The sequence below is a fragment of the Doryrhamphus excisus genome, linkage group LG19 (genome assembly GCF_037039965.1).
Source record: "Doryrhamphus excisus strain RoL-2023G ecotype Guam linkage group LG19, RoL_Dexc_Guam_v1.1, whole genome shotgun sequence".
In the NCBI taxonomy this organism is placed as follows: domain Eukaryota; kingdom Metazoa; phylum Chordata; class Actinopteri; order Syngnathiformes; family Syngnathidae; genus Doryrhamphus; species Doryrhamphus excisus.
Window position 1 is genome coordinate 14,167,577 of NC_136375.1, and position 19,842 is coordinate 14,187,418.

At 46.1% G+C, this 19,842-nt stretch overlaps 1 protein-coding gene across 2 annotated transcripts; it reads left to right on the forward strand.

Moving 5' to 3' along the window:
• The first annotated feature begins 3,817 nt into the window (after positions 1 to 3,817).
• On the forward strand, positions 3,818 to 9,283 carry bmp2b (bone morphogenetic protein 2b). 2 transcript variants are annotated; one of them, XM_078799064.1, is made up of 3 exons: positions 3,818 to 4,074; positions 4,693 to 5,060; positions 8,056 to 9,283. In XM_078799064.1, the coding sequence occupies exons 2-3, from the start codon at positions 4,706 to 4,708 to the stop codon at positions 8,949 to 8,951; spliced, it is 1,251 nt and encodes a 416-aa protein (XP_078655190.1). In that variant the 5' UTR covers positions 3,818 to 4,074; positions 4,693 to 4,705; the 3' UTR covers positions 8,952 to 9,283. The 2 variants fall into 2 exon arrangements, with proteins under 2 accessions (XP_078655190.1, XP_078655191.1); XM_078799065.1 differs by lacking the exon at positions 3,818 to 4,074 and having other exon boundaries at positions 4,679 to 5,060.
• The last annotated feature ends 10,559 nt before the right edge of the window (positions 9,284 to 19,842 follow it).

The window sequence follows — 19,842 nt, forward strand, 5'->3', positions numbered from 1 at the left end:
GAGGACAATCGTCTCTTACCGAAATAAAGCATCTTTGAGCTTTTGGAGGTGACCAAGGCCTCTCTGTATTTCAATTGCTAAGTGGATGATCTGGGATTATCCTTCATAAAATGTTTTTGTCCCGAAGGAGACAAAGATATCTTGTGATCTCCGTGAGCTTTAATCTATTGCCATCACCCGGGATGAAAACAGAGCGGGGCGCTTTGGCCAAAACACAGCCTGGCCCGGCCCGACCATCACGGCCTAATGGACGCCACTAAGGGGGAATCAATGGAGGGCTTTTCTTATGGAGATGTCCCAGCAAACACTTCATGCAGCACCCCTGCAGGCTCAACGCATTGTCATGAAGTGGCTACAGGCCTTGGGACAAACCAAAGCCTTTCATCCACACGGACACCAGCATTGGAAAAACATTAAAATGATGACATCACCGACCTGTCGCTGTCACATGACCAGAAGTGAGCTTTGAGGCCAAGCCAACATCCATGCATCCATCTTCTATACCGCTTATCCTCATTAGTGTGGGGGTATGCTGGAGCCTATCCCAGCTGTCTTTGTTCGAGAGGCGGAGTCCACCCTGGACTGGTGGCCAGCCAATCACAGGGCACATATAGACAAACAACCATTCACACTCACATTCATACCTATGGACAATTTGGAGTCGTCAGTGTAGGAAGGGTTCCAAAAGCAGCTAAAGCCAGACGAGTCGGTGACACCTCTCCATCATTTCTTCCCGGGAGACGGCAGGAAGCGTACGGCCAATGAGAAGACAGCAAGGAGCGCTGAGCAAACACGACGCTGCTATTTCTAAGTGGGCACACATGGGCAGCAGCAGTCGGCTTTCCAAGTGTTGACTTAGGGCCTATTTTGGTACAGTTATATGTACGGATGCATTCAATGCTGATGCTGGTCACTTCATTTGGGGGGATTCAGTTGGGGGGGGGGTATTCAAATGGCGGCCGGAGGGCCCTATCCAGCCCATGGATCACATCAGACAGGCCCTCCTGTTCCCGACACACAGAGCACCCGAATGACCTTCCTTTCTCTCTGCGGTGCAATTCTAATAAGCAGTATCATTAGGGAGTATAGAACAGGGAATATACAGTAGTATGCAGTATAAATACTGTATCATAACAATATGTCGCTTACAAGAACAATAAGATTGAAAGTAAAAAGGAATATCATGTATATAATATCAAATATTGGTACACGCCAAAGCAGGCTGTGCTGTACGTTCCTCTAGGTTCCTCTAGGTTCCTCTAGGTTCCTCTAGGTTCCTGTATGTTCCTGTACGTTCCTCTACATTCCTCTATGCCCCTGTACGTTCCTTTATGTTCCTCTACATTCCTCTACGTTCCTCTACAATCCTAATCCTGTATGTTCCTCTACGTTACCGTACGTTCCTCTATGTTCCTGTATGATCGTGTATGATCCTAATCCTGTATGTTCCTCTACGTTACTGTACGTTCCTCTATGTTCCTGTATGATCCTGTACGTTCCTGTATGATCCTGTACGTTCCTCTATGTTCCTCTAGGTTCCTGTATGATCCTGTATGTTCCTGTACGTTCCTCTACATTCCTCTATGCCCCAGTACGTTCCTTTATGTTCCTCTACATTTCTCTACGTTCCTCTACAATCCTAATCCTGTATGTTCCTCTACGTTATTGTACGTTCCTCTATGATCTTGTACGTTCCTGTATGATCTTGTACGTTCCTGTATGATCCTGTACATTCCTTTGTGATCCTGTACGTTCCTCTATGTTCCTCTAGGTTCCTGAATGTTCCTGTACGTTCCTCTACATTCCTCTATGCCCCAGTACGTTCCTTTATGTTTCTCTACATTCCTCTACGTTCCTCTACAATCCCAATCCTGTATGTTCCTCTACGTTACTGTACGTTCCTCTATGTTCCTCTATGATCCTGTATGTTCCTCTATGTTCCTGTATGATCCTGTATGATCCTGTACGTTCCTCTAGGTTCCTGTATGATCCTATACATTCCTGTATGTTCCTCTACGTTCCTGTATGTTCCTTTATGTTCCTCTACATTCCTCTACCTTCCTGTACGTTCCTCTACATTCCTCTATGCTCCTGTACGTTCCTTTATGTTCCTCTACATTCCTCTACGTTCCTCTACAATCCTGTATGTTCCTCTACGTTACTGTATGTTCCTCTACGTTACTGTACGTTCCTCTACGTTACTGTATGTTCCTCTATGTTACTGTATGTTCCTCTACGTTACTGTACGTTCCTCTACATTCCTGTATGTTCCTGTATGATCCTTTACGTTCTACGCTTCTGTGTGTTCCTGTATGTTCCTCTACGTTACTGTATGTTCCTCTATGTTCCTGTATGATCCTTTATGTTCTTCTATGCTTCTGTACGTTCCTCTACGTTCCTGTATGATCCTGTACGTTCCTTTATGTTCCTCTACGTTCCTGTATGATCCTATACGTTCCTGTATGTTCCTCTACGTTCCTATATAATCCTGTACGTTTCCGTATTTTCCTCTACATTCTTCTTCTACATTCATGTACGTTTCTCTACGTTCCTGTACGTTCCTGTATGTTCCTCTACGTTCTTCTACACTCCTGTATGTTCCTCTACGTTACTGTACATTACTCTATGTTCCTCTACATTCCTGTACGTTCCTGTATAATGTTGCACGTTCCCGTATGTTCCTCTACATTCTTCTACGTTCCTTTACGTTCCTGTATGTTTCTCTACATTCCTGTACGTTCCTGTATGTTCCTCTATACTCCTGTATGTTACTCTATGTTCCTCTACATTCCTGTTTGTTCCTCTACACTCCTGTACGTTCCTCTATGTTCCTCTACGTTACTGTACATTCCTGTATGTTCCTATCATCTTGTCGGTGCTTCTGTTTCCATCCTGCAAAGTCACAACATCAGACATCGGCCGAGGCGAGAGGACATTTGATGATCATTCATTATGATTTCGAATAGCCTACACTGTGTACCTTTTCATCCTACGTATGTCTCACCTGTACACGTATTTGTACACATGCGTGTACGTGTACAGCATGTACTCTGCTTTAAGGATTTACTCCAACCCCCCCTCCAAAGATTGTGTATATGACCAAGCAGTCCACAGGCAGACATCATTCCCAGTCATCATTCCCACATGCAGCCCCCACTTCACCATTCATGTGAAAGAAGAATACATTCAGGAATTTGGCTTTCTAGGACATTTGGTGGAAATGTCCTTCCTGATGCTTGAGGATATTTATATTTATATTTATATTGGCCAGAATCTTTTTGTGGGGGGGGAGGGGCCAAGGAAGAACTCTACGAACTTTGGTGTCGATTCAGGAAGGCTTTCCACTTTAAATAGAGTTCTCCTGCATATTTCAGGATTTTTAAGGAGTAATGCTACAGACAAAATACAAGAGGGGGGCGTCTCTGGAGTCGTGCAACTATTCCTGGGGGGTGTTATTGCTTAGAAAAGTTATTTTACGTGAGAAAAAGTTAAAAAAAAAAAAAAACTTTTTTTGCGCCTGGGTTAGATGAGGAGGGACTAGGAGGGGTTAGAAGTCTGCGGGAGGTGCTTTAATGGGTAGGCCGAGTGATTGACAGCCCCTCGGTGACATCACCGGACGACAAAAAGAAGTCGCGGGGCGGAGAGGGTGAAGGCGCCAATCAATCGCAGCACTCAGACGGTGTGGCGCACGGCGGAGACGCACGACGCGACTCTTCCGCTCTTCCACGGCGCGACGTTTTTCCATTTTGCACTTCTCTACTTGACGCTTTTAAGGGGCATGATGTCCACCCGAGAAGCTTTATACTTCGACCGTCGTAGAGAAGAAGATAAGAGAAGTCGTGGGTGACTTTTTTTTCCTGGTGCGTAAAAAGCCGCGTAATAGAAGCGAAGCTAGCAGCCTGGTGGTCTGGCTTGCTGTTGACAGTATGAGCCTGGCCGGCGGACGGGCGAAGGGAGCGGGCTGTCCGTTTGTAGTCCTCGGCGGAGAAGCAGCGTGGATTTAACGCGAATTCATGTGGACTTTATCGGAACCCAAAGGTGGAACGACGACCGGACACAGCGCCTCCTCGTCAGGTAAGCACCACAAGTTTGTTGCTTTGTTTTTCAAGTGAATGAATCACACTGGAGTGACTTGTAAAGGTTTGATTCCACTCAGTTTTTCATCCAAGTTTCATCCATTCAAGTTTTATGTGTGTGTGTGTGTGTGTTCCAAGTTGAGGATGTGTTGTCCCACGCAGGCTCCATCTGGCTCTGGTGCTCACGTCAGATCTAACACCTGCAAGCCTCTTGAAGTAACCCTATCCCTTATGATTATACACAGCGTCAAAGCCTCCACAAATTGACGCTTGCAGCAGCGACTGGCAGCCTCTCCTTGCTTCTTCTTCTTCTTCTTCTTCTTCTTTCCTTGACAGCAGTCTTTCATGCCTCCTGTGATCTCCAGGGCCGCCGCATTCCTTCGCTGTATCACTTATTTCTAATTGGAGACTTGGGCTTCGCCCACAAGCGTCTTTGATTTGTCCCTTCCTGTTCCCCCTTCTCTTTCATGGACTTCCTCCATCTTCATCCTAGATCAATGTTCTGCTGGGGTTAATTCCCAACCCCTTGTTTTTTTTTCCCTTCAAAGCAAAGAGGTGTCTTCCCGCCTCGGTAGTTGCGGTGGTACTGACAGGACCCCACTTTCTGCTTCCGCAGGGACTGACTGATCATGGTCGGCGTGGTCGGCTCTCTCATGGTACTGCTGCTCGCCGAGGTGTTGATGGAAGGTGCGACGGGGCTCATCCCTGAAGTGGGCCGGCGGAAGTACAGCGACTTGGGAACGCAGAGCCCGCAGCAGACCGAGAGCTTCCTAAACGAGTTCGAGATGCGGCTACTCAGCATGTTCGGACTCAAGCGCAGACCCACGCCGGGAAAGAACGCCGTGGTGCCGCAGTATATGGTGGATCTCTACCGCATGCACTCCGCCAACGGCGACCACAGCGCCAGGCGGCCCCGGAGCATGGGGAAACACGCCGAGAGGGCGGCGAGCAAGGCCAACACGATTAGAAGCTTTCACCACGAAGGTACGTATTAGCGGCATACCTTTACCTGTCAGCCGCAGCGCTGCTGGGCACCCTTCAGACGGCCCCAACCTGTATTTAAAACATGACTCAGGGTGTCAGCGCTCAACTTCAGAGCCTGGGCTGTGTCACGGCGCGTTAGTCATTCGGGGGTGACACGCGCCTTCATTTATTTGCCACGTTAATGTATAGTACGTTTGTGCGGCGAGGACGCGCGTTTCCCCTTCAGAAAGCCGAGTGATGCAAAAGCCTTGAGCAAACATTAGCGCGGAACACCGGACGGCTTCAAAACATCCCGGCGGCACGCGGAATCCCCAGGGTGAATTTCTTACTTAATAATTGATGGTGTTTGCGGTGGCTCTGAAAAGAGTTTTTCCAGACACGCACCACGGGAGAGGGATAAAAGGGCGGCGAGCCTTTTGTGACCTCTGTTACTTCAGCGACACACAACACGGCACTCATGGGAAATGAAGTCATATGGTGTCAATCACCGTTTCCTGATTGGTTGCTGCTCGGGTTCCGATGCGTTTCATTGATGTGACGTCATATCCTTTAACGTGGAAAGGCACAAAATAAGCTAGTGAGATTAGCTTAGTTTAGCAGTGCATGCTAGGGCGGCTGTTTGTGGTTTAATGAGCGATGCCCGCTTATAATATACACATTTACTCTTCGCAAAAAAGAGATCAGTCGAATATTTTTTTTTTTGTTTACAATTTTTACACAAGAAATTGTACGGAAATATCTCAAAGTACAGCTTTGTCCTTCAAAGGCGGATACCAGAAGGAAGTGCCTAGCTTGAAATGCTATTCTGGAGTCCCACCCACGCAGGGGCGTTACCCTCTCCTGATTGGATCAAGATGTGTGACAATGTGTCCGCATCTAACTGGCTCTAACTTGTGTCAATCACATGCGTGTGTGCAAGTAGCTCCAATCTCGATAAGTTTACAAACATTGTTTAAATGTACTGTACATTATTCTTTAATTCTAGTCAACTCAAAAACAAAAATAAGAGCGCCAGATATGGTTTAGCAAAATAAGAGTATACTAAAAATGATGTCTTTTAATAATGCAACTGGAATTGCATGGATGACTCCATCGTCCTTAACCGCAAACTCAGGCATTCGAGTTGACCGAGGCTGACATCCCCGTTAAAAAAAGTTAGCCAGGCTATAATCTGCCAATGACAAAGTGTACTGCATCAACAAATGTAAGTATTTTTGTGTTTATTTCCTAGATCTTTGATTCCTTAAGCTGGTAAAATGCCTGTCAAATTCTCAAAAATTAAAAATTAAAATGGAAAAAAAGGCAATTTGGGAAGTAATGTAAGAGATTTCAAAGAAGTTGTAGACAACGCGCTGATTCTTTGATTCCGTGGTTCGCTCCATTTTACTGAAGTGTAAAACTTTCAGTACCAGGCCAACGTGTTGAAATCATTCTACTTTTCCGACCAACCCTGGAACGTCTGGTCATGGCTAAAGGTAGCAGTTGTTAGGACAGGAAAGTGACATCGGAACCCTACCACCGAGGGTTTGTGTGTATTGTTAGTTTCCATTGGGGGGGCGGGGGGTCAGTGAGAGGGGCGTTTGGGCGATGAAGAGCGATGACACCTGGTGGTGACCGTTCCACACTGCAGGACAAACCTAACCGCTGCATGTCAGTCTCCGGACCAGTCTGCTCATTTCCAAAAGGCTGCCACCCACCACTCCGCAAATCGGCCTCTTCTGCTTGGACACAGCGGCGTGACGGACACATCGCTCTAGCTTTTTTTTTTTGCTTTGTTTTGGAACGGCGCGCTAAAGGAATTAGGAATGTTGATACGCTCAATCTATGGTTCACACGTTTTCAACAAGCCCAGACTTGTTCAGTCTGAGGAAGAGGAGGAGGAGGAGGAGGTGGGGAGGGAGTGCGAGTGTAGCACCGGCGGCGGAGTGAAGAACTAAAGACGGCGAGACGGAGAAAAGAGGATTTGGGATGTGGGGAACAGAGGAGGATGAGGATTTGAAAGAAAGAGAGGGATTGCGGAGAAGGAGAGACAAGGCAGGGGTGGCGGGGGGGCTTTCCCACATCAAATAAAGAGCGATACGCCTAATTGAGGTCTTTGTGCCTCTTGGTGGGGCCTTTAGGATGAGATGGTGGAATTTCCTAAATACGCGAGAATCCTCCTGAGAGTTCAAAGGGGGACGAGCACAGAAAACTGAATCTGGCCCAACTATCATTTGGGTGATGATAGTAGTAGTCTGGGCCTCCATTTACTGGAGATGAGATCCTTTCTGGTTGATATCGTCCAACATAGCCAGGTGAAAATCCATGTCTTCCTTAAATCTGGAATGTTCCTTAAATCTTAGCATGTTTCTTCCTTAGAACAATGGCATGAGCGGAGTGAGCCCTTTAGGCGATCATGCAGTTTGTCTATGTGTAACATACATTCATTTTCTACTGCTTATCCTCAAGAGATAAGGGTGCTGGAGGCGGGGTACAATCTGGACTGGTGGCCAGCCAATCACAGGGCACATGTAGACAAACAACCATTCACACTCACATTCATACCTATGGACAATTTGGAGTGGCTAATTAACGTAGCATGTTTTTGGAATGTGGGACGAAAAAACGGAGAAAACCCACACATGCACGAGGAGAACACGGCCAGAGATGGCCGAGGGTGGAATTGAACCCTGGTCTCCTCGCCGTGAGGTCTGCGCGCTAACCACTCTTCCACCGCGCAGCCCATGAAATGATTAGATTGCAAAATAGTCATAGTGTTTTTCTTACCATCTTGTCTGGTGACACCCCTTGAAAGTGACCAAGATCGGAACCGAGTTTGTTTCTCCTGCATGACACCCAAGCTCAGCATGTGGCAGGCTGCAAAGTTGCAAATGTTCTGGCGGAGAACACTAAAAAAAAGTCATAAATCACACCACGCGTCTCACGTCTTAATCCCTACGGCGGGAGCTCGTTAACTAAACTGACATCTCACTCTGCCCTTTGTTGTCTTCTCCAGAGTCCTTGGAGGCCCTGGCCCGCCTGAAAGGCAAAACCACCCAGCAGTTCTACTTCAATCTCACTTCCGTCCCCAAAGAGGAGCTCATCACCTCTGCAGAGCTTCGCATCTACAGGGACCAGGTCCGGGGAGTCCCTCGCCCCAGCAACAGCAGCAACTATACTGCAGCAGCCGGGTTCCATCGCATCAACATTTATGAGATATTCGGGGGTCCCAAAAGTAGCCAAGCAGAGCCGCTGGTCCGCTTGCTGGACACCCGACTCGTGCAGGACTCTTTGAGCAGATGGGAGAGCTTTGACGTCAGCCCTGCTGTATCTCAGTGGACCTCCGGGAACGGCCATAACCACGGCTTCATGGTGGAGGTGCACCACCCGGAAGACCGGGAGTTGAACAACGAGCATTCCCAGAGACGAAGTCGACACGTCAGGGTGAGCCGGTCCCTGCACCAGGACCGGGACTCGTGGCCTCAAGCTAGGCCGCTGCTGGTCACGTACGGCCACGACGGCCGCGGGGACTCGGTGCTGCACACGCGGGAGAAACGTCAGGCGGCGCTCCGCAAGCAGCGCAGGAAGCACCAGCACAAGGCCAGCTGCAAGAGACACGCCCTTTACGTAGACTTCAGTGATGTGGGTTGGAACGAGTGGATAGTGGCGCCCCCTGGCTACCACGCCTTTTACTGTCACGGGGAATGTCCGTTCCCTTTGGCAGACCACCTGAACTCTACCAATCACGCCATTGTGCAGACACTGGTCAACTCGGTCAACTCCAACATTCCCAGAGCCTGTTGCGTGCCCACGGACCTTAGCCCCATCTCTCTGCTTTACCTGGACGAATACGAGAAGGTCATCCTTAAAAACTACCAGGACATGGTGGTGGAGGGATGTGGATGCCGGTGAGAAAGGGGTGCTGGTATGTACGGAAGGACAGAGACACCCAAAAAGGACTTGAAAAGTTTTTATGGACACCCGCTTTCCCCGATGAAGACATTATTTATATGAAAAGAAATAGAAATCACAGAGAAAGACACTATATGAATATATTTATGTCTACGTAATGTTGGGAAATAAATATTTGAATCAGAGGAATATACAGTATATATTCCTTTTAGTGGTTTTAAACATGTGTTTCTGATGTACATTTCCAAATGGGTGCAATACCACATGAAGTATAATGCTCAGATTTTTATTTTGTATTTATTTCTATCATAACCACTTTATTTGTAAATAAATAATGCGTATTTATCTTGAGAAAATTTGGTGGCTGTGGTTGTACTCCCCCCCTACCTTACCCCCCCTCCTACCCCCGACTCATTAAGCTGCATAGGAGACAATGGTAGCCATGCCATTGCTCGAACTTTATGGTAAGTCTAACTGCAGTCAGCTGAGGTCAGAGTACCACTGCTGTAGTAGTGATGGTGGAGGGAGACAAGTTACACGAGTGGGTTAGAATCCCGCGGGAGCATTACAACAACACTTGAGCTTGTTTTCACAAATGACGCCCCGAGACCCCCACAGACTTTTAGTGAAAAGTAGTTCCAGTGTTTTTCCTTGTCAAATTAGCAGGTGAAAAGCCTGTTATGCGGCACGGTGGTCTAGTGGTTAGCGCGCAGACCTCACAGCTAGGAGACCGGGATTCGATTCCACCCTCAGCCATCTCTGTGTGGAGTTTGCATGTTACTCCGGTTTCCTCCCACATTCCAAAAACATGCTAGGTTAATTAGCCACTCCAAATTGTCCATAGGTATGAATGTGAGTGTGAATGGTTGTTTGTCTATATGTGCCCTGTGATTGGCTGGCCACCAGTCCAGGGTGTAGAGATAGGCTCCAGCACCCCCACGACCCTTGTGAGAAAAATCCGTAAAAATTGAATGAATGAATGAAAGCCGGGCGGCACGGCGGTCGAGTGGTTAGTGCGCAAACCTCACAGCTAGGAGACCAGGGTTCAATTCCACCCTCTGGCATCTCTGTGTGGAGTTTGCATGTTCTCCCCGTGCTTGCGGTGGGTTTCCTCCCACATTCTAAAAACATGCTAGGTTAATTGGCGACTCCAAATTGTCCATAGGTATGAATGTGAGTGTGAATGGTTGTTTGTCTATATGTGCCCTGTGATTGGCTGGCGACTAGTGTAGAGATTGGCTGCAGCACCCCCACGACCCTTGTGAGGAAAGTCGGTAGAAATTGAATGAATGAATGAAAGCCGGGCGGCACGGCGGTCAAGTGGGCAGACCTCACAGCTAGGAGACTAGGGTTCAATTCCACCCTCGGGCATCTCTGTGTGGAGTTTGCGTGGGTTTCCTCCCACATTCCAAAAACATGCTAGGTTAATTGGTGACTCCAAATTGTCCATAGGTATGAATGTGAGTGTGAATGGTTGTTTGTCTATATGTGCACGTCAGTATGAGCACTGTGTTAACCATGACCAGGTGACCATGTGACCACGTGACCATGTGTCATTTTCTGCCTTTCAATCAAATCCAAGTGTGAACACAGTCAGGGAATCCCGGGCTGATCCATTAGAAGCTTTCAAACATCACCCCAACAAAAATGAATGGGCTGTCATGAATGACTGGCACTTCAACGCACCTCCACCTGTTCACGTGCCACTCGTGCTCAGACAGACGACCGAGTCACTCGTGTGTCACAACACTAGAAGGGATAAAAAGTGCCTAGGCAACAATGCCAAAAGTGGGGCATGTATCACGAAGGGTCTGCACGGCATCGCACGGAGTTAAAGCACGGCGAAGAAAAGCGTGGTACGGTGAAAGAGTGAAAGCAGATTATTGGCTAAGACAGTGGGAATGGGCTGGCTGGCAGAAAGCAAACATATCATGTGTTGCAGGAACACCTGTGTCAATATCTTCCTGCTTGCCGTGTTTTTATGATGGAGGCACTGTCATTTCTTCACCAAGAGCAGGGCTACCATGGATCATAGGAGGTGGTGTGTTGTGGGGGGGGTCGGGTTGTAAGAGAAAACAATCAAGGAGGGTTTTGACAGACTGCATTTTCTGCTGTGTTTGCATTAGCAAAGAGTTTTCGGAGGGATGAAAATGCTCTAAATAGAACAGTTTTTTTTTCATATGCGTGCACATCGGGACCGTGGAATGTTGGTTTTCAATCTCGGACACATGAAACGCTTGCGTGGAAAACCAGCACAGTTGTTTTTTCAATCATCTATTCACGGGCTTCCTGGTGGGCTTTTTTTTTCCCTCCGCAAAAAAAAAAACAAAACAAATGTGTGTTGACCAAAAATCTGCGTGTAACATCCAGCTCACGATGATAAATGAAACCCTGAAGATTTAATAATTTATCCAAGTAATAACTCAATATCGCTTCCCATCAGCTTCCAAACACACGCCCTCCATTCAGCCTCGATATCTTACTTCATTCCAGCCTGCATCTCCTGCTCCCACCCCCTCGCTCCCATCTGGTGTCCATTTCTGTACCACAAAGCTTCCACCCATGGCGTTATAGCAGCCGTCCACGGGAGGAAGTGGCTTCACAGGCACGTTGGACATTCCTGGTTCAGGAGTTCCCGGGGTACCGTCGGAAGCTGAACGGGGGCGGCAGGGAGTAGCTTTGTGTTAGATTTAGTGGTTTGTCTTTACAGTTCAAGTCTATAAAGCTTTCATGGCTTGAGGGTAGTACTGCTCCCTGGATGCGGTGCACACATGGGTCGCACGCCTTCCTAATAGTACTACTACTACTACTACTACTACGACTACAACCTACCCCCAACCCAACGCCTCCAGTTGCAGTTCCTCAGACTGTTCCTCCTACTCATTCTGGAGTTATGTTAGCATTGGACAGCTCCTCTGGGACCGCTCCTAAACTTCTCACTAAGAACAGGTGTCAGGGGTCAAAGTAATAAGGAACCTATTATCTCCGACATTAGCTATTGGACTTCCAGGCTCATCACGGACCGCCGGCTTCAAGCGTGGTCATTTTACGCTACGATGGAAGGATACGCGCAGTACATTTTCAAAGTATGTTGATTAAAGCACAATGTGTTCTTGGCAAGCGATCTCCTCACCTGCTGCACAGACAAGCCACTCTCCTCCTTCCCTCCTGTCTTTCTCCATCAACATCTGGAGCATCAGTTAAAGGCTGAACTTACGCACTCGACAGAGCAGAAGCATGCATCCCATGATTGAAAAAAGACTTGGTTAGCTTCATAAGAAGGCAGGACAGTCCTCGATGAGACACCTGAGTGGGATTGGTTGTTTTGACATTTGCCATCTTCTCACGCACGTCCTGTTCAAAGCCAAGCAACCAATAACAGGATTATGAACGTCATGTTTTGAGCAGGTGACTGACAGTGAAGGGTACATTTCTGTTGATTGAAAGGTCCAAATCGATAAATGACACAGATATCCTGCAGCAGCTTGGAAACTGAGCGTATGTTACAAGAAGGGATGTAACGCTGCATGGTAGAATATACCATACGCATCTAGATTCATGGGATGTCATTCATAAACAATATCTTTGATACGATGGAACGGTTTCTTTGGTTGATAAAGACATGCTCAGAGGTTCTTGTCGCACGGCCGCCATCTGTAGATCCTGATTGCAATAAGACTTTCCATCAAGACTCCATGGTGCCGTTTGGGATTGTTTAACCTTGGCAGAGGTCTGCACTCCTGTGGTAGTGGCGGATGTGGAGTCCTACAGGAGCATTGGCGTTCCTTCTGCTGTCCGAGACACATCAACAAACAGACCTAGAGCCGAATTGGGGCAAGCGAAGCTGGGAAGCTTAAGGAAAAGTCTGGGGCATTTAGTGGTCAGATGGAAAATGGCAGGGTGCAGACACAAAAGAGCAGGTGCGGTGGGCATGGTTGTGACACAAACTACCCAAATAAAGCGATATAAAATGGGATTTCCAGATGATCTGGCAAGGCGCAGAAGAGGAAAATATGCTTTTATCTTTGATAAAAAAGGCCTGACTCGCCATAGGGATCTCCATTGGCTGACCAAAATCTATGGACGAGAAGAGAGAGGATAGCCTCGTGAGGGATTTCTCTTACTTCTCACTAAACTCCTCTCCTTCATGTGCTGCACACGCTAATTTTAGAGGTGGTGCTCATGCTGTTTTTTCTGTCTTCCGAGAAGAGCCAAGCGAGATGACGTCCAACATTGCTAAAACTGTGGCATCTGCGCTGCAGCTCTGAACACATCAAACGGACACGCGTCCACAGAATCGGTCAGCCCGGGCAAATGAGGAAATTATTGCACGGGTGAGAGTCCTTTTACATGTACACACTCTTAGGCATTCATTGCTCCACGTGCACACGCTTCACATGCAAACCCGACCGGTCCTTGATATGAAAGTTTAATGTTAGTGCGGCCCGCGCATGTTTGATATGGATGCTGTATGGTATCATGTACCCAGAAAAAATTATTACCTTTGATTAACGTTCATGTTAAAGGTTAAATAACTGTTAATAGTTATCCTACCTATCCGTGTGGAAGTGGTAAGTTTTTGGCTTTTTAAGTTTAAAGGAAATAACTTGGAGGTTACTGTTTACGTCGCTAGCTCTCTAGTTTGCGAGTTAGCATGTGTCTCAAGACCCTGCAGTTGCGCAATATGTTGTAAATAAAAATATTATAAATGTGACTATAGTCGTGTTTTGTCATGTCTATGGGGCTCTAATAATGTTTTATTAATTTTAATCTGAAAAAAATAATTTGTCTACCCACCAACTATATGTGGTTTCTTAAGTTTTTATTATTTGCCGTTTTATTATTATTATTATATTTATTTATTTATTACTGATTGATTGATTTTCTTTATTCTTGATTTGTTTATTTATTTTTCATCTTATTTTGTGTAGGAAAATAAAAATTAAGATATTTGACAACAGTGGAATGTTTTATCAGAGCTTTTATTGCAGAAAATCAAAAACCAAAGCAAAGTTTATTAATTTTTCTGTCTTTAATTAATGCGTTTTTTTTGGGTTTTTTTTGGGAAAACCCGATGCGGCCCAGCCTCGCCCAGACCCTAGCTCCAGTGGCCCCCAGGTAAACAAGTGAAAGAAAAACTCAAAGAAGTCGGTATCACGTGATGTTGATGTTTACGCTTTACTGCGAATGCCCCATTGACTATTCTGGTTGATTATAGCGGCGCATGTAGACACGCGATTGGAATATTCCTTTCCATGTATACCATTGCTTTCGGAAAGGTCATTCGGAAAGAGAAAAACTCCTCATGTAAACGTGGCTATTGGTAGTATGAAGCTAGTATTCTTACATACAGTGTGTTCCGCTACCGCCGTTCCTGTAAGAGTTAATGGTCCGTGCATTCGCTGTAGAGTTGGCCTCCCGTGACATGCTGAGGTCATTACCCCTGGCTTGGACTCTTTGGAAGAGTCCATTATCGTGTCCGACACTTGCAAGCTAATAAGAGTCTCTCAGCTCCACAGTTCAATGGCTCTTTAATCGCCACAAGGCCCTCGGGAAAACGCTAAACCAAACCTTAGTTGGACGAGACCTTGTGTTTTTTTTTCTATCAACAAAACAGGACCTTGAAGGAAACGTGCGCTGTTTTGGAATGTTGTCCATCTTCCACAATCTTTATGTGAGACATGACCAATAGGTCTTATTCGTGCCTTGGAAGGATAGAAAAGGAGGTGGAAAGAGGCTGCTAATGACTGCAAGTCCTGGGACACACCTAGAAAAAGTGTGAGAAAAAGCTCCAGCAAGGTTTTCTATCCATGCTAGTAACAGCTACACTGATGCTAACATGCTATGTTCCTATGTCCAACATAAGGATGCCAAAACAAACCTTTACCTTTGTAGCGGCCTGAGGCATTGGGAGCTTTAGAAGGCGTTCTAGGTGCAACCGATGTGTCCCATGACGTGCACTAATCAGCTGCCTCTTTTTATCTGTTCTTATATCTTTAGAAGACAGAAAAAGAGACAGACGTGTGTGTTCATGTCTCACATAAGCACTGTGGACGATTCCTTTAAAGCAGGGGTCTCAAACTCAATTTACCTGGGGGCCACTGGAGCTAGGGTCTGGGCAAGGCTGGGCCGCATCAGGTTTAAAAAAAAACAAAAAAAAAACACATTTATTAAAAACAGAAAAATATACAAACTTTTTCAGTGCTTTGGTTCCGATTTTCTACAATAAAAGCTCTGATAAAACATTCCACTGTTCTCAAATATCTTAATTTTTTATTTTTCTGCACAAAATAAGATGAAAAATAAATAAACAAATCAAGAATAAGTCAGTAATAAATAAATATAATAATAATAATAAAACAGCAAATAATTAAAACTTAAGAAACCACATATAGTTGGTGGGTAGACAAATGATTTTTTTTCAGATTAAAATGAACAAAGCATTATTAGAGCCCTGTAGACATGACAAAACGCGACTATAGTCACATTTATACTTTTTTTTATTTACAACATATTGCACAACTGCACGGTCTTGTGACACATGCTAACTCACAAACTAGAGAGTTATTTAAGTTTATTTCCTTTAAACTTAAATAGCCAAAAACTTACCACTTCCACACGGATAGGGAGGATAACTATTAACATGATACCATACAGCATCCATATCAAACTTGCGCGGGCCGCACTAACATTAAACTTTCATATCAAGGCGGGGGCCGCGTGTTTGAGACCCCTGCTTTAAAGCACGGAATAAAAGTCTTGAAAAAGCCCAAAGTGTCTGGTTGAGTTCTTCTGAGATGACAGGACCATTTGACAATTTATCACTCAAACAAGGACTGGCTGACATAACATATCCTTGAGAGACTATCAAAGAGAGCAACGGGAGGGAAATTCCTCATCTCTCCTCCTTTTATTTTGAAGTGACGTGATCAAATAAGTTCAGGATGTGATTCCAGCCCTTTGTGGACTAACACATTTGTACAGAGGATACAGGAAGGAGTTCCATATGGAGCACATATGGACTTCTAAAAACAGGCTGCAGGATGGATTTGCCCTTAGACACTGATCTAAGGTCAGCGTGGTCCTTATTCCTCTGATGGTTACAGTTAGGTTTCGGGGGCAGGGCGAACGCCACTGATCCTGGGACGTTGCCGAAGGGCGTCTCCTACACCCGGAGCTTGAAAGGGGAAGTGTGGTTACGGGAGCGGCCTCCATCTTTGTAGCAGGAAGTGAAGAGATCAATCAGGAGGGAGCTACATGACATCCCACAGCACGCCTGTTAAATAAATGTCTGCTCTGACATAGTAAATCTCCAGGCACACAACTTCAAAATGGCCCATCAACATAAAAAAAAGCTGGAAAGCAACTCCCTACGCCACGTTGGAGGTCAACAGTCAAAGGAAGAAAAGTATTTAGAAGTAACCCTCTCTGAGTTATGATTGCGATATAGCAGCAATAATAATATTGTCAAGATTCAGCGCAATCTCCGTACAGCACCTTGAGGGCTTCAGGAGTTGCCGAGCGCTCTCTGATCCCGAGCTATGAAAGGAGACCTGCTGTGGATTTCGGGGGGGGGGGGCTGACTCGGTGGTCTATGAGAACAAGCTGGTGCTGAACTTTCTTTTGTACATGGAGCAGATTACCAGGAGGCTGCTTCCAGATGCCGTGCACCAGAGGGGAGACTGGGTGGTACTTTTCTCATTAGCTTAATAAGCTCTGGACAAACCACGCATCATCTCAGCTGTCTGTCACACATCAAGGTGCCCGCTGCAGTGCTGCTTTTTCCACTTCCAATTGTTCTATCCCCTTTTTTTATCATTGCTCAAATATATTCTTTCAGGGTTTTGAATAACATTTATATTGCAGATTAAAGAATTCCTGCCTCACAGTCTGAATGCAGGTTAAAATCTTGCATTGTTTTGGTTTTCTGTGGGCATTCAGGCTAAAACATGCATGCTAGCGCCATTGGAGACTGTCATTTCGCCATTAGGTGTGAACCTAAAAATACATTATTTCTTTTCATGAGCCCTATTGGAAACACGCTGTTTTGTGTGTTTGTAGCTTTAATGCTAATGAGCTGTGTTTGTGCACACCTGTGTCCAGCAATAGTGAGGTGCAATTGGTATCATTTCACAAATCACCTAATGTGACTGGTGAATTTTAAAAGCCAAAAATGTACCACTTCCACACGGAATGGGAGGAGAATTTTTTTTTTGGTTTTTTTTGGGCCATGGTTGCCTCCATGACCAGTACAGGATGTACCCCGCCTTTCGCCCAAAATCAGCTGGGATGGGCTCCAGCATACCCACAACCCTAGTGGAGACAAGCGGTAGAAAATGGATGGATGGTGTTGGTTCATGTGTACTTATTAATTCAAGCTGTCCCTCAACCGAGTTGATATTGCATTGGAAGAAAGAGTATGTATGCCATATTTGTAGCCACCCCTTGATGATGCTAGTATTCTACATGCTAATGAGCAGCTGGCCATGCTTTTCCTAGCTAGCCAAGTCAGCCTGACAGCGGCCTCACCAGGCCTTCCTGTGACTCACTTCCTGTCCCGGCCCCGCACCTGCACTCCCCTGGCTGATGTCATGGCAGGTTTTTCTTCTCTCCTTTGGAGTGGCTTGCGCTAACCTCGTCATGGCATAATGCGTGAACATCCATCAGCATCAATCAGAAGGCCCCACAGTGAATGCGGCCATTGATGGCTCCAAGGAGTCCAACGTCACTTCAAAGAGACATTAGAGGCATACGGTGGCCTGTCCTTTCGTTACCTCACCGGGCCTGCTCGTAAAAAACCCTTTCTGGGAATTCTTACTGAGGTCCACATAATGAAAATGTGACCTTAAGGACAAAGAAGTAGTAGTGTTTTCCGGTGGAACAGGAGGAACAACCTCTGTGTGCCCTCAGTATACACAACGTAGGAATAATTACAGTGGGCCTTTATACCATCAGTGACCACACTGGAAGGATAGATTGAGAAGAACAGGCCTATGAGTGAATGGAAATATGGTTTCAGCATCAGTACATACTTTCCTCTTGTGCTGAGCTATAAGAACTCACCATTTTTAATGCCTACTTTTTTTCTGAAACCAACCATTTTTCAAATATTTGGTCAAAATTGGGTGTGTTCCGACATGAGTGGGTAGGAAATGCCTTTTTGGCAAAACAGAGTGTGACCCATGGAGGGACCAATGCATTTCCTGTTTCAGCTGCAAATGGCCACTTTTCCTCACGCTGTCCATACTGGAACATCATGAGACCAGGACCACACCTGACGCGCCTTTGCAAAGCTGCCAACAAGGGTGTTCCCGAGAGCCAAGTGGGCCCTGCAACACAGATGCAGAGAGACCAGAAGGCTTCACCTGTCGGGAACTGTGGAATTCACAGCCTTACAATATGTAAGGGTTCCAGTGCATTTTCGCTTCATCCTGAAACTTCCAAAAGTCTCATTGTCAGCTGTGTACAAAGTATATAAATATTGGTGTTGTTTGGGCACAATTATGCCGAGTTATTAGACTCTACACCCCTTGGGCCGACGGGTCAATGGTTGACAAACCTTTTGACACCATGTACCACCTCCAAAATATTTAGCTTTTCAAGTAGCACCGTTTTACAACGCGGTTTAGTTCCGAATATGTGGATGGTACGAGTGCCACGAGATGATACCATAAAAAAAAATATATATATATATATATATATATTCATTCATTCATTTTCTACCGCTTTTCCTCACGAGGGTTGCAGGGGTGCTGGAGCCTATCCCAGCCGTCTTCGGGCGAGAGGCAGGGTACACCCTGGACTGGTCGCCAGCCAATCACAGGGCACATATATACAAACAACCATTCACACTCACATTCATGTTTTTGGAATGTGGGAGGAAACCGGAGTACCCGGAGAAAACCCACGCATGCACGGGGAGAACATGCAAACTCCACACAGAGATGGCCGAGGGTGGAATTGAACCCTGGTCTCCTAGCTGTGAGGTCTGCGCGCTAACCACTCGACCGCCGTGCCGCCCAAATATATATATATATATATATATGTATACGTATATGCCAATATACTGCAACTACTCATATCATTTCTACTAGGTTACACTACACTGTGTGTGTATGCTAGCGACCCCGCCTCCACCACTGTGTGACCGACAAAAGGGCTCACTCTGTTCATGCTGTTGCGCTATGAACCTTCTTACCGCCTGGAAAATGATAGAGTTCATTCTCGTTTATTGTGTGATTAAGGAATGACTTTTTTTTCTGAAGGCAAATGTTGTCGGGTTTAAACCCTGGTGGCTTGTAATAATGTACTCGCAGGAATCGTAACATTAACATTATCGTAACATATCGTCATTTCTTTGTGACTTCCATTGGACTTGCCATGCAGTTGTAGCGCTCTATTCTACTCATTAGAAATGACACATGGGGAGGGGGGGTGTAGTGGTGTCGCAGTTTACCAACATTGAGGAGTTGACTTTGGAAAGACTCTGCGTCCAGTCGCTGTGCAAACATGGTGTGTTCTGTTGACTGGGGCATAAAATAGTACTGTGGGGTTTTGGGTTTCCAGAGCGGGATCAGGCCTGCAGTATATTGAGTCCATGTGGGGAGTGCATTTTTAATCTGAGCCTTAGCCACAGTCCTTCCTGTTTCTAATTTGGCGCTGCAGCGGTTTTGTCCTGAGGCCAAAAGCCTCTCTTCCACAGAGTGTCTATTTCCTCTGAAGTGAATAGTAGCAGGTGTGCTGGCCCTGGATCCCTTCAGAGAAGTCTGCTTATGAATGGCCCACATCTCACTCCTTCTCGCCTGGCTTTGTTTGCCTTTTTTCCCCTTTTTTCTGTCGGACTTGCATTCTCTTTTCTCTTTTCCACAAACTTCCGTTGCTTCCTTGCTGT